This window comes from Ursus arctos, unplaced genomic scaffold (genome assembly GCF_023065955.2).
Source record: "Ursus arctos isolate Adak ecotype North America unplaced genomic scaffold, UrsArc2.0 scaffold_21, whole genome shotgun sequence".
Taxonomy (NCBI): Eukaryota; Metazoa; Chordata; class Mammalia; order Carnivora; family Ursidae; genus Ursus; species Ursus arctos.
Window position 1 is genome coordinate 49,280,425 of NW_026622886.1, and position 27,074 is coordinate 49,307,498.

Here is a 27,074-nt window from a genome sequence, read left to right on the forward strand (position 1 = left end):
CCTGGGCTGAGCCTGGTGGGAGGTGGGGAGACAGGTGCGTCCGCCAGGCGAGGCCTCTGTTGTCAGTGAAGAAAGAGGAGCCTGACTGGAGTTACCCCCCCGCGCCCCGGAGGCTAGAAGGACCTGGCACCAGGGTAGGTCCCCCTAGGTCTGGGCGATTTAGCCGCGGGCAGCCCCCCTTACATTTCGAAACCTGGCTCAGTGCCGAGCTAGGCCGCCAGGGGGCGATGCAAGATCTCGGTTGGAGAGCGAGGGACGGGGCGGGGGAAGGGGGGGGCGGAAGGAGAGAACCTGAGACACCGTGCCGGAGACCCTGGGCCTGGGAGGGGGTGGGGTGCGTGCCGTCTCCATGGCAACACTTCCTCAAGTCCTCTGGGAACGAAGCAAGCGAGGCCGGGGGGCCTAACCCCTCCCGCGCGGCCCCCGCCCCAGCCCTTTGCGACAGGTACCGAGTGAGAGGGCGCCGGGCAGACAGCAAACCGGCTCACGCGGAGAGCCCCCCTGCGGCGCGCCGTATGCAAATGTTATTGTTTGCATATGCAAATATGCAAATGCGCCGGCCCCGGTCAGGGTGGCAGGTGGCGGGGAGCGGGAAGGTGTGGGGAAGGGAGCTGAAGGATACGAGGAGTTTGGGGACCTGGGAGCGGACCAGTGAGAGGCAGCCTGGGGTGGTCCCTGGAGTAGGGCAAGCCGAGGGTCTGGAGCTTGATGGCGGATGGGGGAGGGTCAGCCCCGCCAGTCAGGAGATTCTCTTCTGCCCGTTGTCTGCCAGGCCTGAGGTTGGCACCGCCTAGCAAGGTTGGCAGCGGGAGCCCGGGCACCATCTGCTGCTGGCGGGGGGAGGGCAGAGGCTCAGCTGGGCTGGGGAAGAGAAGGGCCCGGGACGGACGCGCCCCCCTTCCTTCCAGAAGGCTAAGGTGTGGAGGGGGTAGGGAAGCACACTCAATGCCGAACAGGGTTCGGTTTCCCGTTCCCTTTGCCCTTGACTGTCCCGGACGCCTGGGGGCGGCGGCGGGGACATAAAGGAAGACTCAGCCCCCCTGTAATCACGCTTCGGCTGGAATAGGAGAGGATCACCGGCAGCCCCCCTCCACCACCACACACAAATCCAGCCTTTTGCCCCCATCCCTCCTCGGGATACGCCTACCAAGAAAGGCGTGGTGGGCGGGGTGGGGGGGTGGTCGGAGGCCCCGTGCGGGGATGCTAGGACTCGGGTCACATCTCTTCATCAAGAGATCTGAGGGACTCAAAACCAGAGCCCCTGAGATCCTCGAGAGGGCCCCCCCACAATGCAGAAGCAAAACCAATTTACTGGCTCATTGGGCGGCGATGCTGGTGTGGGGGTGCCGAGAAGCAGCGAGAGCTGCTGTTCTCCCCCCCTACACTCGGGGGGCACCCCCCTCCCCCGCCTCGCGGAGCCGGCAGCTGTCCCTAATTAGAGCGGCGGTTTAATTGGATTTATCAGCAGTTAATAGGAAATTAAGCAAAGGGCCCGAGAGAGGGAGGGCGGGAGGAGCGGGGAGGCCGGCTGTGCTGATCTCCAAGGACTGGTGCTTGGGGTGCCAGGGGTGGGGACACACGCCCATTATCGAGATTGAGCCCCATGATCAACGCCCTCCCCCCAGTACTTGCCCTCCGGTTGAGCCTAGTTCTGCCAGCGGAGAGCAGGAGCGACAGCGACCCTGTGTGAGCCCCCAAACGCCCCTCACTCCCACAAACGGCCACCCAGGTGATGGATGATGTTGCCACATGCAGCAAAGGTCATAAGTCTGGGCCAAGGAACTGACTGAATTGAAAACAGACTGGAGGAGGGGCCAGGTTACCCGGGTCCAGGACACAACCCACATGCTACCCCTCTGCGGTGCCCCCTCCGCTCTTAGCAAAGAAAGTACCCCTTACAGGTGTGAAGATTGGGCAGCACCGGGGAATGAGGGGGAACACAGAGTGACCGTCTCTTTCACATCTGCCTCATGGCTGTGTGGGGAATCCTGGCAGTCCTTGTGCAGCCACCAACGTCCCTCTGTGGCTCCCCACCCCTCCCCAAGTGCTGGGGTTGGGACCAGCTGGCTCGGCTGTTGTCAGAGTGGCCCAAGGTCTGCACCACACACTCCGGGAGCCAAGGAAGGAAGCTAGCAGGCAGTCAAGCAGGGGAGCAGGGTCCACAGCCGCAGGCAGCTCCTGTCACTAAGACCTCATTATGTGGCTAGGCTAACAGGCCTGCTTCTAGGACCCCAGCAACCTCTCCGCCACACTCTACCACCAGAGGGCACAGACAGCAGCTCCTGGATGTGTGTGGGTGCGAACCTCTGAATGTGTGGGGGTTGGTGGGGGTCCCTCTCTGTCCCTGGAGATTATGGGTGTCTGTGCCTCTGGTGTATAGTGTGTGTGTGTGCCTGTGTCCCAAGTGTGGGAGGTGTGTATATCAGAGCATGAGGTGTTAGTGAAAGTTGGTATGTGTGCCCCTGGTGTGTGTCTGTGCCCTTAAGTATGTACTGGTCCCCATTCTGCTCCCCCCTCTATAATTTTTGTCTGGCTTAGCCCCTGAGTGTCTAGGTGTGCATACGCGCTTTGGCGTGTCTATGTGTCTGTGCTATCCGCACGCCTGGGTGTGCCCCGAGTGTGGGCATTTCCGCGTGTCTCTGCCTGCACGACTGTGTATGTGTTAGAATCAGGAAGAGCCGCCGGTGAGTGTGTGTTGCTCTGGCGTCTCTGCCTGCAGGTGTGTGTACCTCCGTGACAGTGCGGGGGCGTGTGCCTGCGTGTGAGCCGCGCGACAGCGCGTATTCGAATGACAGTGTGACGCACGCGCGCTCCTGTGCTCGTGTGTGTGTGTGTGTGTGTGTGTGTGTGTGTGTGCGCGCGCGCGCGAGCGCCTGGGTGAGTCTCCCGCACCCGCCCCTTCCTCTCCCTATTTCTATTCCTCTCTCCTCTCCGGGCGGGCTTGGCTCCGCCGTCCGCATCATCTCCATCCATTATTGAAGAAACAGCCGCGTCCGCTCCAATCACATCAACACCCCCCGCCCCCCTCCGTTCCGCTCATCCCGCAGCCCCTGTGGGTGCTGGGGAGGGGGGAGCCGCGGCGCGGCGGGGGCGCCGGGCAGGAGCGGGCTCATGACCCCGTGCCCCGAGCCGGGCCAGGCTCCGGGACGCCGGGGTCCCCGGCGGAGAGCGCTTTGCATAAACAGATGGCGCGGGCGTCTTTGTCTCGCTCGTTCGCTCGCCGCGCGGCTCCCAGCTCCGCGGCTGTCTGGCTGATGCAATCATGATCATCTCTCGGAGCCTCGGGACCCGGCGCCCTTAATAGCTGCAGAGGGGGTCAGGGGCTGCGGGGCTCCCGAGCAGATGCCGGGCACTGTGTCTTTCCTCCCGGGCGCCCCCTCCACGCCCCACAGCTGCAGAGGGAAGACCGAGTCCGTGCCGAGGTGACGGGCATGTGGAGGTGACCGGGAAGTGGACCCCAGGCAGTGCCCTGGGGTGTCCCCAGGCTGTCTCGTTGGGCTGCTGCAGCCCCCCAGGGGCAGCAAGCTGGAGAATAGGAATAGAACTGAGGGATGGGAGGGGGGAGAAAGAGATAAAGACAGAGACAGACAGGCATTTTTGCAAAGAGAGACACAGAGGGTAGAGAGATGTAGAGGGAAGGAGAGACAAACACAGACACAGAAACAGATGCAGAGGGACAAAGCCTGGTAGAGAGAGCTGCAGAGGGAGAGACAGACAGACACAGACACAGCCAGAATGATAAGGAACAGAGAGACACAGACATACACAGAGACAGACACAGAGAGACAGGTAGACAGACAGATAGGGCCGGAAGAAGAAGGAAGCAGAAAGAAGGGCAGCCAGAGACTGGGGCAGGCAGGGGCAGAGGGCAGTGGACAGTCTTAGGGCAGAGACCGAGCCCCGGGCGTCTGGAGCCCACCAGCCCCGCGAGAGGGACCAGCCTGACAGCTGGCGACGTGGGAGATCCCTCGTCCCTTCTCCGCTCTGGCCCCCGGCCCCACCTCAAACCAGAAGAGGGGAAGCTGCGGGATCCAGTGCCTTAGCGGCGGGAGTGGCAGGAGCGGCAGGCGGGGCCTGGACCGACGCTCCAGGCACTGACTTAACCTGCCAGTAACTGTGGGGCGCAGAGCCTGTACGACCCGACAGGGGGCGCCCGAGGCATCTCCCCTAAGAGCTTGGGAGCAGCTCAACCTTCAGGGGGCGCCCGCGCCCACAACCCCAGCAGCCAGCTCGCTCCGCCCAGCCCAGCTGCTTTTGACGAGCCGCGCGGCCAGCCCGCGGATTACCGTCCCGGTGCGATTTAGCGTTCAGAATCTGGTCCCCACGGGACCCCCGCACGCCCCAGGCCACGCCTAATCCGCAGCTAATGACTTCTGCCGTCCCTCACGCGTCTCGGTCAGCGTGGCCTGAGTCTTTCTGATGGGAAAGTGCGGGAAGGTGGGGAGAGATGGGATCCGGAACTCACGGAGTTCTGTGTCGCAGCTCGGCCCCAGAGATCATGATCCAGAGATGGGTGGGGGCTTAGAAGTAGGATCTCAGACAAGGAGTCAGGGACTGGCACCAGAAATGGGTGCAGGGTCAAGGAGCCCTGGAGAGGCCAGAGCAGAAGCAATAACGTAATAAGGCGCTTGGAAAGTGGGGCCACAGGCCGAAGGCAGGAGGAACAGCCGTGGCTTTAGGAAAGGAGCGGGGCGGTGAGTTCGGAACGCGCCAGACCCTGGTCACCAAAAGTCACAAGAAATGGTACAAGAGCCCGGGCGAGGACCCGAGAAGAAAAGGTGCGCGGCACGGGGGCCAGACGTCCCTGTGTGCGTCCTGGCGCCCCAGCTGTGCCATGCAGAGCCAGATGTGCAGCCCAGATGTGCAGCCCCTGGAGCTCGAGCTCCGGGATTGATTTTTAGTCCCGGAGACTGGCGGGCTGGGGGGCACAAGTGACAGGACATTCCTTTCCCCGGCCTGGTCCCGGAGGTGCGGGTGCTCAGGGAGGGCCGGGCTCTGCGCTGTTCCAGGTTCTGACATCCCGTCAGTCCCCCTCCTCCGCCCCCCCACACACATTGCAGCGAGTCTCTGTCTCTTTGTTCTCGCCGTGTCTCTGACACTTTATCTCATTATCCGCCGGAGGGAGGCGGAGAGCCTGGGACCCTGCAGCCTAATTACAGCCGCGCTTGTCAGAGCAGGGGGCGGGGGGGAGGTATCAGCGCCGGGAGAGGGAGGGGGGCCCCAGGAAGGGTAGCTTCCTTTCCTGTATACCACCCTCCCCAGGAGGCCCCGTGGTGGGTGCACAACTCAACCCTGTCCATGCCACCACGGGGCTCTGGACCAGAGAAGTGGGGGAGCCCTGCAGATTCGTCTGCGGGGTGGGAGGGAGGAGGATGGGAAGGTGGAAGTTAGCATGGCAGTGGGGAGAGGTGGTTAGGACTAGGCTCCTGGGTCCCTAGGACCCCGATTCCGCAAAGACGGTGGCAGCGAGCTGTCCCACCCCAGCAGCACAGCCGACTTCTAAGTTGCAGAAAGGGAGGCAATTGCTCCACACGTCTGTCTGTGTCTTGTTCTCTTTCCTCCTTCACTGTCTTTTCTGTCTTTCCTTGACTACTTCCCTTACCCGTTCCCTTCCTCTCTATCACAGCCAGAAATAGAGACCCTCCTTGGGTGGCTCCGACTTCATCCCAATGGGAGGTAGGCAGAGCAAGCAAGTCTATCAAAACCCCAAACTTGGACAACTGACTTATTCTCTCCTGAGCCAGGTTTAAAATACACCCGGCTCCCCTGACCTCTAAACACTAGTCCAAGCCAACCACAACACAACTTGGAGAACTACCCAGGACTAGAGAAGCTGGGGCTGCTTTAGTGCTGCGGGTCTGTCTGTCCCCCTCCTCTTCCCACTACACCGTGTAGGGAAACAGAACTGGGGCCTTTGGGAATCTGCCAGCTCCCTGGGGATCTGTTAGCTCTAGGGCTGTCTGGGAAGTGCTTCAGATGCCCTCATGGTCCCACCCGTGGACACTCCACCCCTGCACTTTGCTTGCAAGTCTCTCTGACTACCCATCTGGTGGTGAGTTCCTCCTCCCACCTCTGGGTCCCCCCCTCAATCAGTCTTTTGGTCAAAGCCTGTGTTGCCTCTCTCTCAGACCAGTTCAAAGCCCCAGGTATGATGGTGTCCCCTGGACCAGGGTGCGACCATCGGGAGGAGTGCAGGAGCAGAAAACCCTCTGCTTCCCGACACTTCTCCAGCTCTGAGCTGGGAACTGCAGGAGGAAGAGATGAAGGGGGGTGGGGTGAGCCTCCTGAAGCGGCCCCGCTGGGCCGGGCTGGGCCGGGCTGGGCTGACCCCTCCCCAGTCAGGGGCGGGACCCCAGGAGGAGCCAGGGAGCAGAGCCGCTGGGGAGCATCAGACGGGGGAGAGTCGCTATGGCAGGAACGAATCCCGGGGCCCGCTTCTACAGGCAGATCAAGAGACATCCCGCGGTGAGTTCGGTCCCCAGAGCCACTGTGCCTAACTCCTAATTCTCTCGCTTCCCTGGCGGCCCCCAAATCTCCCAGTACCCTGCCTCTTGCCCAGTTCTCCCAAGGCTCCTAATCTTTCCCCAGCATGCCCTCAGTCTATCCCTGCAGTATGCCCCGTGTCCCTTGAATCCACCTGGGACCCGCTCTCTGTGGGATGAGGGAGACGAAGGCTGGAAATGTAGTGTGGGAGGTTCCAGGTCCTCTCTCCCAGACGGGAGGGAGTGCCAGACCCGGGTTGGGGTGGGGGCGGGGGCGGATGCTGGCGAGAAGATTGTAAAGCGCGCTCGGGACCGCGGGGAGGGGCTGACCCCTCAAAGTGCCCTCCGTCTTCTCCACAGCTCATCCCGATGATCGGCTTCATTGGCCTGGGGATGGGCAGCGCCGCGCTGTACTTGCTGAGACTCGCCCTGCGCAGCCCCGACGTCTGGTAAAGGCCGGGTCTGGGACGCAAGCAGGGGCCTGGGTGAGGCGAGGCTAGGATAGGAACGCAGGGGCCTCTCAGGAACGGTGCGGATGGGTGGACTTAGCAGGGGTCCCCAGGCATCGCACCTGCGTCTGCACGGCAACTCCAGACTGGAGCCCCCTCCTGACCCGGGTGGCCCTGGCCTTCCCTCCCACCGGTCCGACCGACCACTCACTCCTCGGGGCCCCAGACTCGACCCGCTTTGGGCTGCGGCACCCGCACCGCTCCCGGCTCGGTTGCCATGGCGACGTGCTCGGCCCGCCGGCGGCCTTCGGGTACCTCCACCTCCCCGCCTGAGTGCTGGGGGTGTGGCCGGGTAAGCTGCTAGGGGCGCCTTTGGGTCTAGCGTGGCGCGGAGACTCGCAGCCCCACCGAGGGCGGCGGGCTTGGGGAGTGGGGGCTCTCCGGCCGCGCGGGGAGCACCTCTGGCGTTATCCGAATTGCAGGCACATCACTGAAACCCCAGCCCCTCAGGATCTCTGCCTCATTCCCGCCGCTCTGCTCTGGGGGGTGAACTTAGGGTGGCGAGGAGCGGGCGGGAGGCCCTGGGCTGGGTTGTCAGTCTATCACCTGGCCCCATACTGACAGTGGTGACAGCCTTCCTGTTTCACTTGTCAGCACCTGCTAACTTGCCCCCACCCCTGTCAGTCTCTGGGAAACAGCTCCCCCCAGGATAGGAAGGGGGTTCTGGGGGGGTGGCAGAGACCCTGTGTGTCACTTTAGGCTCCAGGGTCCTAGCTTCCAGGAAACCCTCACCTTCCCCCCCTCCCTCTCTGTAGCTGGGACAGAAAGAACAACCCAGAGCCCTGGAACCGCCTGAGCCCCAATGACCAATACAAGGTACTTCCTCCATCCGTTCATCTTGGTCCCAGGACTAGCCTCCCCACCCCCAGGCCACGAAGGAAGGTCTGGGGCACTGAGCGCCCCTTTCCCTCCCATAGTTTCTTGCAGTTTCCACTGACTATAAGAAGCTGAAGAAGGACCGGCCGGACTTCTGAGCTGGCTGGGGTGCCAGCGAGAAGTAAACCACCGTCAGCCAGCCGACTCATTTCTTCCACTCTCTGCCCCTGCCCCCAGGGCGCCACTCTAGCCACTCCGTCCAGCTGCTGCTTACACAGGCTTGGTTCCCACAGGAGGGGAGACGGCTCCCCACCCCCTTCCCTTGCTCCCGCAGCGGAAGCGCCTCTGACCCTCAGCTTGAGTCCCACGCAGGGGGAGGAGTCAGGAGGGCAGGCAGTGTGTTGACCCAAAAGGCTCAAACCAGCCCCTCTACCCCGGCCTTGCAGGGTGCGGCTCAGGCTACGTGTTGAGCGTGGCCAACGTGAGCCAAGAGCAAGCGGAGGCCTCTCAGTGCCAAGTGACGTGGCGGGCCCCACATTAGCCCAGGCTCCCGGCGCCAGCGCAGGGGCGGTGCTGCTCTGGCTCGACGGGGCTCGTCGCCTGCCGCCCAGCCTGCCCTGGGTGAGGCAACTTCGCCCGGGGAAGCGCAGCGAGCTCCTTCCTGTGCCCAAGCCCATGGCTTCCCGAGCCAACAGGCATCCCCTTTGGCAGCCTTGCACCTGGGCCTCCCCCTGCCATTCTGCCCCTCCCTGGCTCCCCTCAGTCCCCTGGGATCAAACAGAAGCAGCCGTGGGCAAAATACAATTTCATTTAACAAATTGAATTTGCTGCGCCTGCTAATCACGTCTGGTGTCGGCTCTGATCAGAGACAGAGAAAGGAGGCTGGGGGGGGGGGGCTTGGGGGGGGTGGGAGGGAAGGGAGGCACGCGTGGAGGGAGACAAGTCACCACCTGGCCCAGGGGACCCCTCCCACAGTAAAAGGAGAGCTCAAGGCAGGTTAGCATTTTATTAGATAAAAACAGAAAGGTGGGTGCCTACCCACCCCTTCCTCTGGCTCACAAGGGCAACTCCCCTCCCTTCAAGTAAGAGCGAGGAGTCTGTAACACTAAGATAATGGGAGGGTTCAGGGCAGAAAGCCCCAGGCCCCCTCCTCCTCCTAAGTCTAGTTACAAAAAGAAATCTTCTCAGCTACAAAGTCCAGGATATAGCTGGTCTTTTCCTAAGTAAGAGCCCTTCCCTCCTCCAGCAAAAAACTGAAAGACAGTCGCTGCCCTCCGTTGGTCCGGCAGACAGAAGAGGAACTTCTGTCGGTGGGCCTCATTTCCTAAGGGCCCTCAGCGCTCATCAAAACCAGGCATGGGGAAGGCCCTGGCAAACTGCTCCACCCGTTGCCTGAGGTCAGCCAGCCGATGACTTGTTTCTGGGTCCTTGAGCAGGAAGGATTTGAAATCCTGGAGTTTGGCTAGAGGGGGATGAGGAAAAAAGCAGTCAGAACTCTATCAAAGGCAGTCCCATCAGCTGGGGGAGGGCCGGGTGGCGAGTGGCTGGCTCAGCCGGGGTCTGGCCCGCTCACCAGTCTTGCTCTTCACCGCCAAGCCGATGCTGACACCTTCATCTATGAAGTCCACAACTCTCCGGAAGTCATCCTCGCGGAACTGTCGAGAGGTCAGGGCTGGGGCCCCTGGGAGGGAGGCAGAAGAGGATTAGCACAGTCCGAGCCCCCCTGGCAGCCATCCTTCCTTCCCCAGACCCCCCAGGTCTCACCGAGCCGCAGGCCCCCAGGTGTGATGGCACTTCGGTCTCCAGGACAGGTGTTCTTGTTGGCTGTGATGGACACCAGTTCCAGCACCCGCTCAGCCCGAGCTCCATCCAGGCCCTTGGGCCGCAGATCCACGAGCACTAGGTGGTTGTCGGTGCCACCTGAGGGGAGGGACAGTCAGCAGGCAGGAGTGAGTGCTAGGCCTTTGTCTGAGGCTACAGACTCTCACCCACCCCCCGGCTCACCAGACACGAGCGAGTAGCCTCGCTCTAGCAGGGCATCAGCCATGGCCCGAGCATTCTTCAGAACCTGCAGGGCGTACTCCCGGAACATGGGGGTGCAGGCCTGGAAATGAGACAGTAGCACCTGTGACCCCAAGCGCCACCCCTTCAGCCCTTCCCCCTCTAGCACAGTTGCGACTCCAGCCTTGACCCCACCCAGACACTTCCCTTCTGTCAGCTCCGATTCACTCATCAAGGAGCAGGGTCTCGGGCCCCAGGCCAGTGCCCCCCACAAGAGTCGGCTCCCCAACCTGCTTTAGGGCCACAGCCACGGCAGCAATGGCATGGTTGTGGGGCCCCCCCTGCAGGGATGGGAACACGGCAAAGTTGATTCGGTCCTCAAATGTGTACGGGATCTCCCGGCCAGTCTTGGGGTCCACAGCCCGAGTCCCCTTCCGGTAGAAGATGAGTCCAGACCTACGTGGGAAGTGGGTGATCAGAATCTAAGTTGAGAAGCAAGGACGAGGGGTTGGGAAAGCAGGGGAAGCTGGCTGGCCTAGGCCCCCTGTGCTCTCGGAGTCTAGGAGTCTACCTCAGTTGGGCTGGCGTGCAGGACTCCAGTGGTCAAGGAGCGCAGCCCTTCGGTCCCACCCCCAAACCCCCCAGCAGGGATCTGCCGCCACGGGCAAGACAAAAGGAGAGTCATCACAGACGGGGCAGAAGTCTTCAGGGTTTCAGGTGGGAACAAACCCCCCTCAGTTGCTGCCCAACAATGCCCCTGGAATAGGGCGTGAAGGCAGAGAAAGACAAGGCCTGACCTCAGGGGAGCCTGACCTGGCCCCTCGAAGGGTCTTGTGAGTGGTGGTGGTGACAACATCCGCATGCTTGAAAGGTGAGGGGATCACCTTGGCAGCCACCAGGCCACTGATGTGGGCCATGTCTGCCAGTAGGTGTGCCCTGACTTCATCACACACCTGGGCAGGTACAGAGACAGGCCTTAGCCCGGGGAGGGCCCCCCTTCCAAAGTATCCCCACCACCCCCTGGGAAGTGGCCGGCACGCCAGCCTCCACACACCTCTCTCATGCGGGCGTAGTCAATGAGGCGCGCGTAGGCACTGGTACCAGCAATAATGAGCCGCGGGCGGAAGAGCCGCGCAGTCAGCGCCAGCTGGTCGTAGTCGATGAGGCCGGTTTTAGGCTGGGTGGACAAACGAAAAGCTGAGGCCCTGAGACAGCAGCAGGGCAGCTCACTCTCCTCTTTGACCCAGGAGGCTGCCCAGGACTCCAGCCCGCACCATCCCCAGGAGAGGGCCACCAGGGCCCCAGCACTCACATTGAGCTTATAGGGCATGGACTCAAAGAAGATGGACGTGGCTGAGACCCGCTTGACATCAGACATGTAGCCGTGAGTCAGACTGGGAACAGGTGAGAGAGATGAGAGAGCTTCAGAAACGAGTCTCAGACTTCACCACACCCTGCCTGCCTGGCGCCAAAGGCCGCGGTCCCTGGAACGCCGCTCCTAGAATGCAGGACCCTCCCTGCCTGGCACGCTCCGTGGTGAGCACTGGTGACTGGGGTCTTCTCGTCCCCATCCGCAGCCTTGCAGGGCAGGGCACACGGAGGTGTTCAGTAACGACTCTTCTCCCATGCCCGTCCTGCCCTCCAAACCCACACCCACCCCATCCATACTCACTGGCCCCCATCGGGCAAGTCCAGCCCCATGATTCGGTCATGGGGCTGCAGGAGGGCCGTGTAGGCGGCCAGATTAGCCGGCGAGCCCGAGTACGGCTGCACATTGACTCCCCACTGCGCGGGATCCAGGTCGAAGGCCTCTAAGGCCCTGCGCTGACACAGCAGCTCAACTTCATCCACTACCTCTGTGCCTCCGTAGTACCTGCCACGAGATGGGGGCGCTCAGGGCGCAAGAAGGGCTCCAGTATCCCCTGCAACCAGCGGCAAAGGGCTGGGAAGGCCACGCCTCTCTACACACTGGGAGGGTACAGGCGGGTGTCCCCCAGGGAGCACCATCCCTGAGGCTGCCTTCCAGCTCTCTGGTACCCAGCCCTCACCTCTTGCCAGGATAACCCTCCGAGTACTTGTTGTTCAGACAGGACCCCAGGGCCTCCAGCGCAGCTCGGCTGCAGAAGTTCTGGGGTGAGGGGGGAGTGGGGGAGGTTAATGTCAGAAGGTATTGAGCCCCTTTCCCTGGAGCCCCCCATAGCCGCTTCCTGCCAGAGCCCCAGGCTGCGGGGAGGAGCTGGGCTCTACAGAAAGCTGTTCGTTCATTCAGCGTTCCTTGTCAGGCCCGAAGAAAGGCCAGAGGAAGCATCCTGAGAAACAGCTGCCATGATAGGTGTCCCCAGCAAGGCCAGCTGTCCACTCAAACCTGTGCTTCCAGGCTCCTCTTTCCTCTTGGGAGGGGGAAGGGACCAGACTAGATTACAGGAGCCCTGGACAGCTTTGGAAGCTCTCTAAAGTCCCCATCCCATAATCCAGACTGGCCCTGCCTTTTCTTCAGAGGACAATAAGAAGAGAAGGAGATAAGGCCCAGCAGGAAGGCCCTGAGTCTGAAAGGGAAATCTGGAGGAACAGAAGTACGATGACCTGTTACTTCCCGCACCCACTGTGGCCCATGCCTGGCCGCTCTCCCCAAGCCCCACCTCTGAGGCAATGAGCTCCAGGCCACGACACTGCCTGTCCTTCTCCCTCTGCAGCAGCTCCCACATCTCAGGGTCACTGTCTGACAGACTCTCCTGGCCTGTCCAGCCCCTGGTTGCTTCTCCAGTCTGGGTCTGGGCCACCTCACTGTGCTGGCACCGGATGGCCATCCTGACCAGCTGACCACATCTCTGCAGAGGCTAGGAGAGGAAAAACCAGAGTCAAATAAAAAGCATCCAAATAGTCTCCCAACAACCCTCAGCCATGCTTATCAGGCTTTCTGGCTCCAAACCTAGCAGCCAGTGGTCCAGCCAGCCTTTTCCAATTCTCACCACCCCCACCTCCACCTTCAAATGCCAGCTCCAGAGCCAAGGTTGAGATCAATGTCCAGGGGGTGGTTCTGATTTGGTCCATTTACCTCACCTCAGAATTCCCTCTACCTCGACCCATGAACCACTCTGCAAAGCCACAGGGCAAAGTTTGTCCTCTAGAAGCCTATGTCTCTGGAGCTCAGGGGCAGTCCACTGAGGTTCCAGAACCTCCCCAACCCACAGGAACAAAAGGGTCTTCCTGCAGGGCCAACATGGCAGTGGGGGGGGGGGGTTGGAAGCTGAGCTGGCAAGGATTCAGGCAATATGCTGTAGAGGTAGTTTCCACAGCAATGGAGGTGGCAGAGACCTTTAACAGTCTCTGGAGAAAGGCAGATGGTGGTGGTGGGGGGAGCCTGTTGGCAGGGAAGCCAAAACCCACATCCTGCCCTCCGGGCCCCCCACTCTTCCTATGTCCGTCCAGCCCACAGAGCCCAGGGACGCCTGATGTAAGCAGTGGGGCCGGGTTGCATCATCTGCAGGCTCGGAGCTGGCAGGAAAGACTCGGCTCACCGGTCCAGTCCAGGAAACCCGCTCGTTCACAGGGTCCACGGGGCATCTGGTGCAGTTCTCCCCCTAATGCCACGTGAAATGGGTGGTCGCTGGCCCTGGGGCGTCTGGTTGCCGGAATGGGGAGGGACCCCAAGTGCTCCACGGGCACTGGGGGTAAGGGGTTCTCAAGGATTCCCTAGTTGCAAGTCCGCTCCCCGAAGACCAAAACCACGTGCGTGGAAAAGCCGGGAGAACCCCAGAGTTTGTGAATGGGCACTGAGGTAGGAGGGGAGCTCGCTTTCTATTGGTCACCCAGTCTCCGGAGCCCCATTCTTACCCGAGTCGCCCAGAGCAAAGAGAAGGGCAGCATCGCAACCCGAGGTCGCCGGAGGTCCAGCCACCAACCCTGGCCGGTGGAAGGGAAGGGTAGGAAGAAGACTGATACGAGAGCGCGTGCGCGAGAACGGCCCGAGAAACCACCGGATTAAAGGGAGGGACCTACGCATGCGTGCGGTGGCCCTTTTATGGTCTCTTGGGAATTGTAGTTTCCCGCCCCCTTCCGCTTCAGTTCCCCATCTGTAGACCCTGGTCAAAGCCTCTTGCTTGAAAGAAAAGAGATCCAGTGCTGCACCACCTCCTCATTGTCCTGAAGCTTAGTGTTGTTTTTTTTTTTCTCCCTGTTGTCCAAACAACAGCCTCTTATTGGGTGCCTACTAAATACCTAGCATTATTAGGCTCTTTGAAAATATAAAGGCTCCTCTTGGAGCTAGAGAGCCCTGGTGCATTGGAAAGCCCCCTGGCTTAGAAGGGTGAGACCTGAGTTCAAGTTCCACCTCTGGGTAAGACTAGCCAATTCGCCTCTCGGGCCCTCAGTTTCCTCACTCGTAATTCAAAAATAACATGTAGTGAGGATTACGTGAGACTTTCTACGTAAACATGCTCTGGGATGGATCACCCTCCCCTCATCCCCTGACCTGCTTCCTCCAAAGTTATCTCCTTCTTCTGCGACGTTCCGGAGCTGCATGAGCTGCCCCCTTCCTGTTGTTGCACTTGTTTAATTTTGCCACCTGTTCACCTCTTGCTGCTTCAGCAGTCCGTGAGCTCTCTTTATATCCCTGGGGCTCTAGATCCTTGGAACCGGACAGGATCTTCCTTTTAACCTGACTTCGTCTGGACTCATCCTTTGGGAGAGGGACTCACTAACCCCTCTAGAATTAGGTCCCCAAACCTCAGTATCAGAATTGGCTGGGAAATGTAATATACGAGTGTGAGGCTTCTCTTCAGAGGTTCTAGGTCAATGGATCTTAATGAGTAGACATTTGCCCACTCATGGCGACAGTGAAACCTCTCCTCAGTGATTCTAATAAGCAGTGATTTTGAGAACCGTTGCCTTACTTAGCAAAATTACACATTCATTCATTCATTCATTCACTCATTCAACAGACATGTTGAGTTCCTACTCTGTGCCAGAGATGGCCTAGCGTTGGAGATATAAGAATAGATCACTGACTTCTGGGACATCAAGAGTTGAACAGGTAACAAAATGCAACAAGTGCGGTTACGGGCAGGGGCAGCTCAGGTCCCAGAGGTCCGAATGTCCCAAGGGGGAGGGGTGGGGGAGGGGGGAGGGGATGGCTGTAGAGGAGGCAGTCTGTGAGTCAAAGGAAGAGGAAAAGGACAATCCATCACAAAACATGTTCACATGCAAAGTCTCATTTAATCTCCAGGACATGCTATTTTGTTATTACCTGACGAGTGAGGAAACTGAGGCCCAGGTGGGCTAACTTGCTAATTCCAAACATTACCACTTGGCTCTCATACCAGGCCTCAGAAGTCCTGGCTTAGCTCTAACCTCCTTCCCTCCCACTCAAGCCTCATGTGTTCTCAGGTCTTTCCAGCAATAGGCCCTCTGTTAGGGTTCTCCTTCCTCCAGTCTCTGACCAAGGACCACCTCTCACCTCCCTCTTCCTTTCAGCTTGATCTTGTTATTCAGCCACCCACCCATCCACCCATCCATCCATCCATCCATCCATGATTTATTTTCCCCTCAAGGACTTTTCACTCCCAGGGATGTCTAGGTCAGACTCACCTCTGCCTCAGTTTCCTGCGGGAACCAGTGGGCAATTCTCTGGAGAGTTCTGCACTCTCCCAGTCGGTATCTTGGCCCAGGACTCAAGCAGAAGTAGCAGAAGAGGAGGTGTCGAGGTGTCCTTCTGTGCCTCAGCTTGTCCCTACCCCCTCCTTCGCCCCAGTCAGGGGTCCCCAGGGGAGGGGGGCGGCTGAGCTTGAGAACTGCTAATGAAGCCGCAGCCAATTAACGCCCGGGCCAGAGTTGGGGGCGGATAAAATTAGCAACGGCGGCGGCAGGAGGGAGCTGGAGGCGGGGGTGGGGAGGGTGGGCAGCTGGCTGAAGGGGGCCTTGTTTGCAGGCGGCGAGCGGCGGCGACGCGGCCCGGCTCTCCAAACTCGCGCTTGTCCCTTCCCCCACCCCCTCGTCTCTGGCCTCCCTCCCTCTCTCAGCCGTCTGCAAACTCAGCGCCCACGAAATTAGGAAGGAAAAGGAAGATCGATGACTCCAGATGCCGCAAACACCGTTCCCCCTCCCCCCCACCTGCCGCCTCCCGCCAGCCCTCGGAGCTTAGCAGGTTGTCAGCGCTCTGCCTACGCTGTCCCTGCAACTCCATCCCATTTCAGGGCCTTCTACCTCCTCCCCCAAGTCGTCTCAAACAGTCCGCTGGTAGACCCCTTTCAGGTCTCCTCCCCACTCGATCTGCCGCAGCTTCACGTCGCCCGCCTCTGGGAGAATATCCCCACCTCGGCCAGAGCGCCTACCGTGAGGGTCCCCCTCGGCTCTCTCTGATCGGTCTTGGATGACCTCCAAGGTCCTAGCTCCGTCAATAGTTGCCTCAGTTTCCACGAGCCGCCGAGGGAGGAGGCCCTGGCCCGGTTTCTGCCACCCTTAAACCCATACCACCACCCCTCTTCCCTACAAAGGTCTCTCACACAGACACGTATTGGATTTCACTTTATTTTGTTCCCTTTCCCGTCTGTTTTGGCGTAGAAAAAATGTCACCAAGAGGAAGCAGCCGGAAAGGGGCAGGTGGAGCAGGACTGCAGGGATGGGAGGGAGGCGGGCAGAGGGCAGGGGCCCAGTGGATCGCCTAGGCCCAGGAGTTCTGCTCCCGCTACCCTAATTAGGGTTTGGGGAAAGGCGGACAGGCATACCGGCAGGCAGAAGGGGTTGGGGATAGGCCGCAATTTATAGGCCTCACAGTCTTTACGTGGGGACAGGGTGGAACAGGAGGACAAGCGCCTGGGGGTAAGAAAGAGTGCGACGAGGGTGCCAGGCCAGGCGTCATTAAAGATGCGGACAAAGGGAATGCCCAGCCCAGCGCCTGGGGCATGAGGGGGACCCACTGCAGACGTGAGGGACGCTGGGACCGCCGCCAAGCCCCGCCTATTCTAGGCCTGCGCTCCAGCCTCTGCACTTTGGGAGCTAGCGGAGGGGGCTACCCCCCCCCCCACACACACTGCCTCGTGGGCACTCCCCATAAGGGAAAGGGTGGACCTACGCCGGCTACTGGCTGATGGTCCCCGGGAGGGTTGTTCCTTTCGCCCTCGGAATGGAAGGGGTGCACGTGGCCACTGGAGCTGCGGGGAACAGGGTGGGGTCCCACTTAGGGAGGCCGGGATTTGGAGGGAAGCTTAGGGCCCAGGCGAGGGCGCGGCGCGCTACCCGAAGTAAGGGTGCTCACTCTGGAAGTTATAGTCTGGGCACACCTTCTGCACCAGTTTGTAGTCAAAGCTGAGGAAGGAGACGAAGATGCAGATGACTTTGAAGGGCTTGGCGCAGAGCCAGGCGGCCTGGCTCTGCGTGTGCTCGGTGAAGCACACCTGCGATGGGTCGTACAGGCACGGGCGGTGCTTGCGCGCGCGGTTTGTCTTCTCATACTCCACGTGGCAGTTGAAAGCGCGAGACTCTTTGGCCCCGGGCACTCCCAGCGCGCCCCCGAATGGGCCCGCCAGCGCGCCCCCGAGGGTCCCTCCTAGCCCGGGTCCCGCGGCCGCTATCCCCAGCGGGGGCCCCAGCCCCGGGAGCACCCCTTCCAGGGCCAGCGTAGACTGCAGCGGGTGGGGAGCCGGCCCCGGCAGCCAGACGCCCCCGAACTCGACACGCTTGGAGGGCGGCACGATACTGACGCTGAGGTTGCCCAGGCTAGACGAGTTGTGGCGGAAGTACACGCTGAAGGTGCCGTTCACGTGGTCCACGATCTTGCCGGTCACCAGCAGCGAGAACTTGAGGGTGTGTACCCGGAAGTAGAAGTCCCCCCAGCCAAAGATCTTTTTAGCGCGGGCCGCTTTGATAGACGGCTTCCTCTTGGTGCGCGGCGCAGGCAGCGCCCCCGCCCGGGCCAGGGCTCCGGTGTGGTTAGCCGGCCAGGCCCAGCTCCAGGCGCGGCCGGCGCCGAGGCCGTGGGAAGCCCTCGGCACGGGGAGCTGCTGGCCAGGGGCGCCCCCTCTGGCCGCGGCGGGGCGCAGCTCCAGGTACTGCGGCCTCCCGGACGGTGGTATCTGGGCACTGACGGCCTGTGGACGAAGAAGGAGCAGGAGAGAGACGCTGGGGTTGTGCCTGCCCATCCCAGGGCCCCACCGCCCCGCACCCGGCCCGCCCCTCTCCCCAGCCGCTAGGAGCCCAAAGGGAACTGGGCATCCACAGCAGTGGTTCCGGGAGCGTATACTGGTGCAGGCCTGCGCCCTTTCGACCTCTGTGCTCTCGGCCAAGTCACTGACCAGTGCTCGGTTTCTACACCTGTGAAATGACACTGAGAGTCCTTGTGTTCTCAGAGAACTCCGATGTGAGCTGAGAAAGGAAAAAAAGCCAAAGCCCCTGCGGGTTTGACTGAATAGGGAGTGGAGCTCTGGCCCGGGGCTGCGGCTCCCCTGGCCTGGAACCTGCTTGGTTCCCAGTAATGGTGGACCAGGGAGGAGCTGGACTCGGGCAGGCCAGGCCATGACCGCTGTCAACATCCAGCATCAAGACAGAAGTGAAGACCTCCCAACACCTCCGCGGAGACTAAAGCCCCCACCCAGGCCTCAGCCTCTACTTCCTTGCGGGGAGGGGCCTGCGAAACCCATTGAGCCAAGAGCCCCGAGCGTCTCGGTGCTGTGGGTTGAGGCTCGGGGACTCCGCGGGCAGCCCGCTGCACCTCCGGCACTCCTGCTGTGGGGGAGGCCGCCTAGTGGTCCTTCCCCGGGCTTGGAGGGGGCCGGGGACCGCCCCTGCCCGCCCTCAGCCGTCTCCGCCTGTCTCAGGTGGCGGCCGATCTGGGAGACAGCGCGGGCGCGAGTACAAGATGGATCGAGAGGCGGGAGCGGCGGGGCCAGGCCCGGGCCATCAATTATCCGGGGCGGGTGGGGTGGGGTGGGGGGTGGCCGGGAGTGGAGACGCGTGAGAGCCAGAGGAAGAAATATGGTGATGCCGCTCCAGCGAGGGGAGCGGGAGGGAGAGGCGCCGTGAGTGTCAGAGTGTGTCAGTCAGACTGTTAGCCGTGGCCGTGTAGTGTGGCCCTCGCTGTGGACGGTCACACTGTGGGGAGGGAGTAGTGTGTGTGTCAGCCTGCGGTGGTGGTGTTTCTGGAGCCCGGGGTTGGGTGTACGTATCTGTGTACCTGGAGAGATGGTGTGTGTGAGAGCGTGTGTGCGCATACATGCGTGTCTCAACCTGTGGTTATGGCTGTGTGTGTCTGCCTGGAGTGGCTGTGCACAGTGGTTGTGTGTGTGTGTGTGTGTGTATATGTATGAGGCTGAGGAGCCTGTGTGTGTGTGTGTCAGCTTGTGGTGCTGTCTGTTGTGTCAGTCGGGGGGGGCTATGTGCGTATGCCTGGGTTGTATATGCGCCTGGGCTGGCTGTGTGTGTCGGTGTGTGGGTCCGAGGGAGGCTGTCAGTTTGTGGTGGTTGTGTCTGTGTGACTGGTGTAGGTGTAGGCCTGGGTTGGCTGTGTCTGGTTCGCTGGAGGTGTTACTTTTCCTGTGTGAGCTCCTGTCATCCTCTGTCCATGTGTCAAGCTCTTTCTCAAGGGTGTGCGTCAGCGTACGCACAATGATAGCACCAGTGCGGCCGTTCCCCGGGGGCTGCATTTGTGTGAGTTGTACCTGAATGGTCCCTGGGGGTCCGCACTGGCCCGCAGGCTGAGCTTTGGGAAGGTAAAGAGGCCTGGCAGCATGGGTGCCCCCCCCCGTGTTTGCACACACCTTGTGTACACACCGTGAGTGCACAAGGGACAGGAATGCCAGAGTCAAGCTGCTGGGCTAGAATCTCCACCGCCTGGTCCCCATCCCCGCAGCGCTGCGATCCCGGGTTATTAATGCTGCCGCCACCCGCTCGTCATACATATTTATCGCCCCCCTCATTCCTCCTCCCGTCCATCCCTCCTCCCAGCTCAGGTGAGGGGGGCGGGGGCGGCAGGAGTGATTGACTCAGACAGACAAGCTTGAGCTGGCAGCTAACACCAGGAGGGTGGGCCTGAGAAGGACGGTGGGAAGGGTCCCAGGCCACCGTGGGGGGAAAGGAGGGTCCGGGGGCAAGGCAGGCCTCCGAGGAGGTGAGCTTGCAGAGGGCAGGGCCTGAGCCTCAGGGGGGTCATTGGAGGAAGGGAGTGCATAAAGCTTCCAGGGAAAGTCAAAGAAAGGGGGAGTCATTTGAACTCTGACTCCTCATCTCCTCACCCTTCTGGGCCCAACACTGCCTTTCCAGGGGCATCTGTCAGTCTCCAGTCACCTGCTCTTATGACCCCAAATGCCTCTGAGACACCCCCTCCCAGTACACGCCCGCAGCACTCGTTGTCCTGCACCCAGCCCAGGACTTGTCAAGGGCTGCTTCAGTCCAGAGACTCCTCGCAGGCTGGGGCTGGGAGAGGGAAGGAGGTTTGTCTGGGTGGTGAGGGGTGCTGGGGGTCTCCCCCTTGCCCCCACCGCCCAGCGATCCCAGACAAATTGCTGTCTGCGCTTCTCTGATCCCGGCAAATCCCTGGGCTTTGGGCACCCGCACCCCCACCCGCTGCAGGAGACTGCCAAGATAAAAGGGAAGAGTTGGGGGGGCGGCCAAAGCGACCTTGGGGGGAGCTCGGACAGGGAGGGGTAAGAGTCTGTGAGGAAACGAGCCGAGAAATGGGAACATGGAATATAATAAAATCAAATCCTCCCTCTGGCTTCCTCGCTTGCACGCTCACTCTCTCTCTCTCTTGCGCGCGCTCCCTCTTTCACTGTTTTTCCATCTCTCTCTGCGACTCTTCTCTCAGTCCCTCACTCTGTCTCGAATTTTCTCCTTCCGTAATTCTGTTTTTCTCCCTGTTTCTGTCTATCTCTCTTGGTTCTTTCCCTCTATCCTTCAGGCTGTCTCCATCTGTGGGTGCGGTGGGAATGAGGGAAAGCAGGGTGATAAAGGAGCCCCTCTTTCCCCAGATCCATAGTGCTGTCCCTCCCCCCCTCTGACTGAGAGTGGGAGCAGGGTGTTGTCCGAGGAGGGGTCCCCCTCGCTCCAGAGCTGGTTTAATTAAGCTAATTGGGCGCGGTGACATTTGCCGAGGGGAGAGGCTAGTCTGGCTGTCGGTGCAGGGGGCGGAGGTGCTTGGTGGCAGGCGGGGGGGGGGGGGGGGGGCTCCTCACCGGGTGCCTCCAGGCCCATGCGGGGCGGGAGCCCAGCCAGGAACGCTTTGCCCCTAAGGCACTGAGCCCACGCAATGGAGGGGAGTTGAGGCTGCCTCTTGCTGCCGAACAAACTCCACTGTGTGTGTGTGGGGGGGCTTTTTCGGGATGGGACCACGAGGGAAAGGGGGGAGGTTTAGGCTGTCGGCCCCCCCAGCCGCATTGCAGGACGCACCTCCCCCCAGGCCTCCAAACCAGTCCCTGGCTTCTCTCCGGCTGCGTGGGTCAGGTGGGGCCGCTCAGGATTCCGGACCGGGGGAAGGGAACGGCACCCTGTGGTTGGGGAAGGAACAGTGCTACAGGCCTGGGCTGGGGAAGGGCAGGGAATAGCGTATTAAGCCCTTGTACCTAGCAAAGGGTGGGGGTGGGGGCCACCGCAGACTGGGCGGGGTGGAACAGATGGGGTCTGGTGGGGAACCAGGGACAGAGAGGGGGGTAAGGACAGGGGCGGGTGGACAGGAGAGGTTGGGGTGAAGGCTGGGATGGAGAGAGAGGGGGACTGGGGTTTGGGACTCAGCAGGCACAGGTATGTGGTGCAGAGATAAGAATGGAACAGGGATGGAGAGGAGATCATGCATGGTGGACAGGCACTGGGCAGAGACAGGGATGTAGATAGGGTACGTAGGGACGTAGGGTAGGAACTGGGGGAATGAAGAGGGGTGGAGAATGGAATGGGAACCAAAATGGGGATGAAGGAGGACAGGGATGGTGGATGAGGGATGGGCACTGGGGACAGCAAGCAGGACTGAGAGTGGGATAGGAACAGGAAGATGGGGATGGGGAGCAGATGGGGGCAGGAACAGAAATGGGAGATGGGGAGTGGTTACTGGGCAGGAACAGGGGTGCTGAGGGATGCAGGGACCCAGGAGATGGGGATGGCCAATGTGAATGGGGACTGGAATGGGTGATGGGGGACAAGGAAGGAGATGGGAGACAGGGATGGAGACAGGAGCTGAGGACAGGTATGGGGACAAGTCAGGGGAAAAGGCAGAAGAAGGGCAGGATTAGGCTATGGGAGGGGGCCAGGCAGGTGGAAGCGAAGATACCTCCTTCCAGACCCCACTATAGCGTGAGGGGGCGGGGACCGCTGGTGGGGCGGGCTCTGCCCTTGGGCCGGGCACCCCCTCCCCCTCAGCCCCGCCTGCCCGCCTGCTCGAGGCCTGCAGCGCAAGGCTCACCGTTATCTGAATTTTGATTTTATTTTATTTTATTTTATTTCCCTGCTTCCTAGAGCCGGCGCGGTCCCCCCGGGAACGGCCGCCCCCCGCCCCCCGCCCCGCGCCTCACTTTATTATTGCAATAAATGTGCCTATAAAGGCGCGGGCTCCGGGGCGCGGTGGGGGGGGGGGGAGCCGCGGAGCGGGGATGTAATTTCCCGAAGCCGGAGCCGGAGGGGGAGTGGGCGGGGTGGAGGTGGAGGAGGGGCAGGAGAGGGAGAGGGGGAGACTCGCCAATTTCTAGCGCTCAAGGCAGCGCTCCCTGCTCCCCATTTCCACCCCCCGCGACTCCCCGCTGCGCCGGCCGTGCTTGAGCCCTGGGACCCCTACCCCTTGACCCTGCCCTCTCTGTTACCCTGTCCCCTTCCTAGACCCCACCCATGTGGAGTTGCAGGGCTCTGTTCAAAGTTCCCCATCTCCTTGACAATGACTTCATCTCTGAGCCCTGGGATGCCCCCTCCACTTACCTGGTCTTTTTCAACATTTATCTCTCCCCTTCCCAGTGACCTCGACTCTGACCCCAGTGACCCTTCATTACCTTGTTTCTGTCTCCCAATTACCTCACCTCTTCCCCAGTCACCCAGTCCTGGATCTCCAGTTCCTCCCCCACCCCAACCCATGACCCTCTAAATTCTCCTTTCCAACGGGTACCTCTCTCATACATGCAGGCTCTGGCCCAAGGGAGCTGTCACAGCGCCCCCCTTCTCCTGTGCCCCTGGCCCAGCTGCGGCCCCTGATTACCCCCAAATCCCCGCCAAGCTCTGGGCCCTAGCCCAGGCTGCACGTGCCTAAGTGGCCCAGCCAGAGATTAGCGGGGGAGGGGGGGCTGGAGAGGGGTATGAGGCAGGAGGAGGTGGCTAGATGCAGGTCTGGGGCCCGCCAGCTCTGAGAGTCTCGCTTACGCCTAATCCTTCCCTGAGGCTGGATAGAGCTGGGAGGTCCCACAGGGCCCCGCCCCTGCCCTCCCCCAGCTAATTAGTAATTAGTGATTAGTGATTAGTGACTATTGATCGCCTGCTGCTTCTCCCAGTAGGCAGCTGCTTTGACAAGGGGTGGGGAAGACAAGAGACAGAGGGGGGAGAGGAGTCAGAGACCTTATCAGAAAGATCCTGAAGAAGGTCTGGCGAAGAGGCCACAGCCCCATGGGCAGCAGAAGCCAGGAGTCCCAGGCCCAGGAGAAGGGGCAGGTGTGTGGGGGGGGAGGCAGGGTTGTTAGCGTTGGACAACTAGGGTTTTCCAAAGAGCTACCTTGTAAATTGTCCCCACCAGCCTCTTACCATGTCAACATACTACCAGGCCTGGCACTGAGACAGCCCTGAGCGCACACACATATAAGCCACACTCGGATACATGAACACAATCCCAAACCCACACTCGAAGGCACTCAAAACCACAAGCACACAGACACTCACAAACCCGGGAGACTTACCTACAGGCAACACATGTGGCCCAGCACACAAATGCACTTGGAGACCCACCGTGGGACACGCACATGTGCCCACACTGCACTCCCAAGTGCACACAAGCACACACAGATAGGTACTTGGATACACAAACACTTCTCTACACACACTCTGCTGTACGATTACACTGATGCACACACGCACAGTCCTTACACGAGTGTCAACACGGATTCTCACTTGCACACAAGCTGGACTAAACGGCAGATACACTCTCACCCACCGACTCCAACACAGAGACCCACAGCTGCAGCTCACACACGCTCAGATAGATCCCCATCGCTCACATCCTCAGCCTTACTCGCCTTCAAGTCTCCACCAGATGTTTCATTCCCCTTCAGGGGGCAAAGGAAATTAAACCAGATCTGTCCACGGGGGAGTTTACTTGATGGGGAGAGTGGAGAGGAGAGTGGGGAGGAAGTACAAAGGAGGGGCAAGGGAGTAGCATCCTTACCTCCTCTCCCCCAGGCCTTCACATACACAGAAGGCTTGTGGGGCCCAGGCCCCTTCCTGCAGGACGCTAAGGGCAGAGCTGGGCAGCGAGTCCGAAGGGAGCTCCTGCCAGTGGAAGCAGTTTTGTGGAGGGGGCCCCTCTTCCCACATTCCAGCCCCTCAAGGTCACCAGGCGCATTTGGGAGAATCGGGAAGCTCAATCCCCAGCTTCACAAGGGCAGCCCCTACCCTGCTGGAGTTGCTGAGTTCCATTTCAATGAGCAGGTGGGGTCCAAGTGTTGGCAGGGGAAAGGTAGGGGGACTACACCCCTTCCAGATGCCGCGGGGGCTAGGGGCTGGGGTGCAGGGAGTAGGGGTTTAGGAAGCTACCTGCCTGCCCCCAAGCTAGGTAAGTCACAGTCAGGGTGCAGGAAACAGAAAAGTCACAGGCAGGGGCAAGGAGGTGATGAAAGGAGCCGCCGGGGTCCAGGGCCTAGGCCCCCATCGCGGGTCACACAGCAGGGCACTGTGAAGCAGGCGCTTGCACTCACCCCTTCCAAGCCAACGCCACACACCACACTAGCTTACACATGCGCCCTGCACCTCAGCACTAGATACCCAAGCCTGGGTGCCCCAGACACACGTGCACACAGGTGCACATGCTGACCCACACCCCACACCAGCACATAGGAGCACACTGCGTTCAGGAGTTGAAGCTTCCAAGTTGGGAGGGAGGCAGCTCAAATCTGGGCCTCCTCAGCCTTGGTCCTGGCCCCAGAGCCTGGGGGAAAAGAGGCAGCCGTGGGATGTGGGAGCAAGGAGAGCACAGGAAGAGAGACTCCCCTTCCAGACAGCCCCCACCCTCATCAGCTGGGCGCGAGAGAGGGGTGTGTCTGTGAGGTTTGTGCAGGGGAGAAGGTGTCTCCGCGGGAAATGTGATGGGAGATCTAGCCAAGTTCGGCCGAATCTGTGTGCGCGCTTGTGTTCGGGTCCTGTATGCTCGGAACACAGTGCCCACCTGGCATTGTGACAAGTGCGGAGAAGAGAGATGGGAAGGCGGGGTGGAGGGGTGGAAGGACAGACAGCACGGAAGGCGAGCGAGGTTGGCGAGGAAAGACGGCAAGGCTGACACCCTGCTGGCTTGTCTGTCTGTCTCGCACTCCCGCTCAGTCTGGCGCACTCGCGGGTCGGGCTTCGTCCCCTCCCCCGCCAAGCCGGGAGCCAGATCCAAGTCGGGCCTCCACCCCGGCACCCACCCCCACCCCTCAGCCAACTTGGGCTGGGAGAGCACCTGTCCTGGATCGGGGAGTCTGTCTGTCCGCGCCCCCAGCGCCGCGCAAAGTTGGGACGCTCCGCGCGGGGGGCGGGGCGGGCGCACGGAGCCCCTCGCACTCTGGGACCTTTGCGTCCCGGACCCCGGCGCTCCCGCTCCAGCCCAGCTTGCCCTTACCTTCCTCAGGAGCCACGGACCAAAGAGCAAGAGAAGCCATTCCGGGAGCAGCCTCATCTTCCCGGGCCGCGGAGCGGGGCGGGCGGGACGGGTCCCGGGCAGGCCGGAGCCGGGCTTGGGGGCGAGGGGCCCCGGGCTGGCGCGCCGTGGGGTGGCTGCCGGAGCGGCGGGAGCAGGCGGCGCGGCCCGCGCGGACTGAGCGAGAGGAGCGGAGCTCGGCGCTGGGGGCGGGGCGCGGGCGGGGGAGAAAGTTGGGTCGGACTCGGGCGGGCGGGGGGGGCGGGGCTCCGCGTCGCTCCAATCCCGGCCGCGCCCCGCGCGCCCCCTCCCGCCCAGCTGGGGGCACCGAAGGTGACTTTCACCCCGACACGCCCCGGACACGCCCCCGGCCCAGGTGCGAAGCGCAGAGGGCTGCGGGGCCTAGGGGTCGTGTACCCGAGGGGCTACGTTTGTGCACCGACGAGGAATGGGGCAGGGCGTTGGGGCTCGAGGCTCTGGGACCCTGTTCCCGAAGGGGTGCACAGCGGAGCAGGAGCCCAGCGAGGCTCAGCGGCCCCACAAGACCAGGGTCCCTCGGTGTTCCGGGCCCCTTCTAGGCTCCAGGCTAAGGTGGGTCCGGGGCAGGAGCCGGGCAGGGGCCGAGGTGAGGGCGGGCGGGGCCTCGGGCGGCTGCGGCCGCGCGGCGCTGACGGGGATGGATGGGCGCCCCGCGGCTCATTCGGCCCGGAGATGAGAATCATTGATCACGGACGGAAACCCCATCACGTCTGTCAATAGGGCTGACAAACGGCGCCCGCTTCCCCCACCCCGGCCCCCAAGGCACCTCCGCGGGCTCCGGCCCCTTCTGCTGGACCGGCCATCCACTTTTGCCCCTCGCCTCCCACCGCTGACCCCCGCGCGTCCCAGAGAGTCCCTGCAGGGGGGTGGGGAAGGAAGTCCCCTCAGCGCAGCCTGCCCAGCCTCTTGGTGCAGCCTCTATCCTTTCCCTTCCACTGTCCCATCTTTCACCATCAGCTCTTCTCGGTCCTTGTCCCTTTCCTTTTCTGTCTCTGCCCTTGTCTCTGTCCCCAGCCCCAGCCTTGTCTCCGTCCCTATCCTCTTGGCTGTTTCTTCATCCGCTCGGCTCTCTCCTCCCCCTAGTCTCGCTCTCTTCCCTGCCCGAGGAGTCTTCAGCTGTCAGCTGTTGCTATGCACTGAGGCTGTGGCTGAGGTTGTGGTATGACCGACACCTAGACAGTGAGAGATGGGGACAAGCAAAGAGATAGAGAGACAGATGCATATCCTGAGACACCAACATATCCCCCCAGGCATGCACGCAGATGCATTCACAGGGGCAGGCCACACCATAGAGGGGAGCACACAGGCGGAGTGAAACACGTTCATGCAGAGACCAGCACACACATGCAGGCAGGTGCACACCTAGAGGCACACTGACACACACGGATGGACACACTCAGTTTACACATACACACACACACACACACAGGAGCACGCGTAGACAGAGAG

At 61.3% G+C, this 27,074-nt stretch overlaps 3 protein-coding genes across 4 annotated transcripts; 1 reads left to right on the forward strand and 2 right to left on the reverse strand.

The window, feature by feature from the left end:
- The first annotated feature begins 6,356 nt into the window (after positions 1–6,356).
- Positions 6,357–8,630, forward strand: NDUFA4L2 (NDUFA4 mitochondrial complex associated like 2). 2 transcript variants are annotated; one of them, XM_026500208.4, is made up of 4 exons: positions 6,357–6,465; positions 6,843–6,931; positions 7,747–7,807; positions 7,909–8,630. In XM_026500208.4, the coding sequence occupies exons 1-4, from the start codon at positions 6,409–6,411 to the stop codon at positions 7,963–7,965; spliced, it is 264 nt and encodes an 87-aa protein (XP_026355993.1). In that variant the 5' UTR covers positions 6,357–6,408; the 3' UTR covers positions 7,966–8,630. The 2 variants fall into 2 exon arrangements, with proteins under 2 accessions (XP_026355993.1, XP_044240679.1); XM_044384744.3 differs by lacking the exons at positions 6,357–6,465; positions 6,843–6,931 and adding an exon at positions 6,938–7,283.
- A 169-nt stretch (positions 8,631–8,799) lies between these two features.
- On the reverse strand, positions 8,800–13,786 carry SHMT2 (serine hydroxymethyltransferase 2). The gene is made up of 12 exons (XM_026500207.4): positions 13,643–13,786; positions 12,448–12,645; positions 11,857–11,936; positions 11,481–11,681; positions 11,121–11,202; positions 10,863–10,985; positions 10,622–10,761; positions 10,099–10,264; positions 9,812–9,911; positions 9,572–9,727; positions 9,381–9,488; positions 8,800–9,269 (listed from the first exon to the last, which is right to left on the reverse strand). Exons 1-12 carry the CDS (start codon positions 13,673–13,675, stop codon positions 9,142–9,144), a joined length of 1,515 nt encoding a protein of 504 aa, XP_026355992.1. The 5' UTR covers positions 13,676–13,786; the 3' UTR covers positions 8,800–9,141.
- Positions 13,787–16,324: 2,538 nt separating this feature from the next.
- On the reverse strand, positions 16,325–25,688 carry NXPH4 (neurexophilin 4). The gene is made up of 2 exons (XM_026500209.4): positions 25,569–25,688; positions 16,325–17,892 (listed from the first exon to the last, which is right to left on the reverse strand). Exons 1-2 carry the CDS (start codon positions 25,623–25,625, stop codon positions 17,038–17,040), a joined length of 912 nt encoding a protein of 303 aa, XP_026355994.1. The 5' UTR covers positions 25,626–25,688; the 3' UTR covers positions 16,325–17,037.
- Between the last annotated feature and the right edge of the window lie 1,386 nt (positions 25,689–27,074).

What these genes read in the sequence shown, in the direction of transcription:
- NXPH4 (XM_026500209.4), bottom strand. Translation starts at nt 25,625, where the DNA reads ATGAGGCTGCTCCCGGAATGGCTTCTCTTGCTCTTTGGTCCGTGGCTC. An exon ending in GTCCGTGGCTCCTGAGGAAG is followed by an intron (nt 17,893 to 25,568) that starts GTAAGGGCAAGC and finishes CTTCGTCCACAG; the next exon opens with GCCGTCAGTGCCCAGATACC.
- SHMT2 (XM_026500207.4), bottom strand. Translation starts at nt 13,675, where the DNA reads ATGCTGCCCTTCTCTTTGCTCTGGGCGACTCGG. An exon ending in CTTTGCTCTGGGCGACTCGG is followed by an intron (nt 12,646 to 13,642) that starts GTAAGAATGGGG and finishes TTCCTCTCCTAG; the next exon opens with CCTCTGCAGAGATGTGGTCA. An exon ending in ACTACGCCCGCATGAGAGAG is followed by an intron (nt 10,762 to 10,862) that starts GTGTGTGGAGGC and finishes GTACCTGCCCAG; the next exon opens with GTGTGTGATGAAGTCAGGGC.
- NDUFA4L2 (XM_044384744.3), top strand. Translation starts at nt 7,018, where the DNA reads ATGGGTGGACTTAGCAGGGGTCCCCAGGCATCGCACCTGCGTCTGCAC. An exon ending in AGTGCTGGGGGTGTGGCCGG is followed by an intron (nt 7,284 to 7,746) that starts GTAAGCTGCTAG and finishes CCCTCTCTGTAG; the next exon opens with CTGGGACAGAAAGAACAACC. An exon ending in GCCCCAATGACCAATACAAG is followed by an intron (nt 7,808 to 7,908) that starts GTACTTCCTCCA and finishes TCCCTCCCATAG; the next exon opens with TTTCTTGCAGTTTCCACTGA.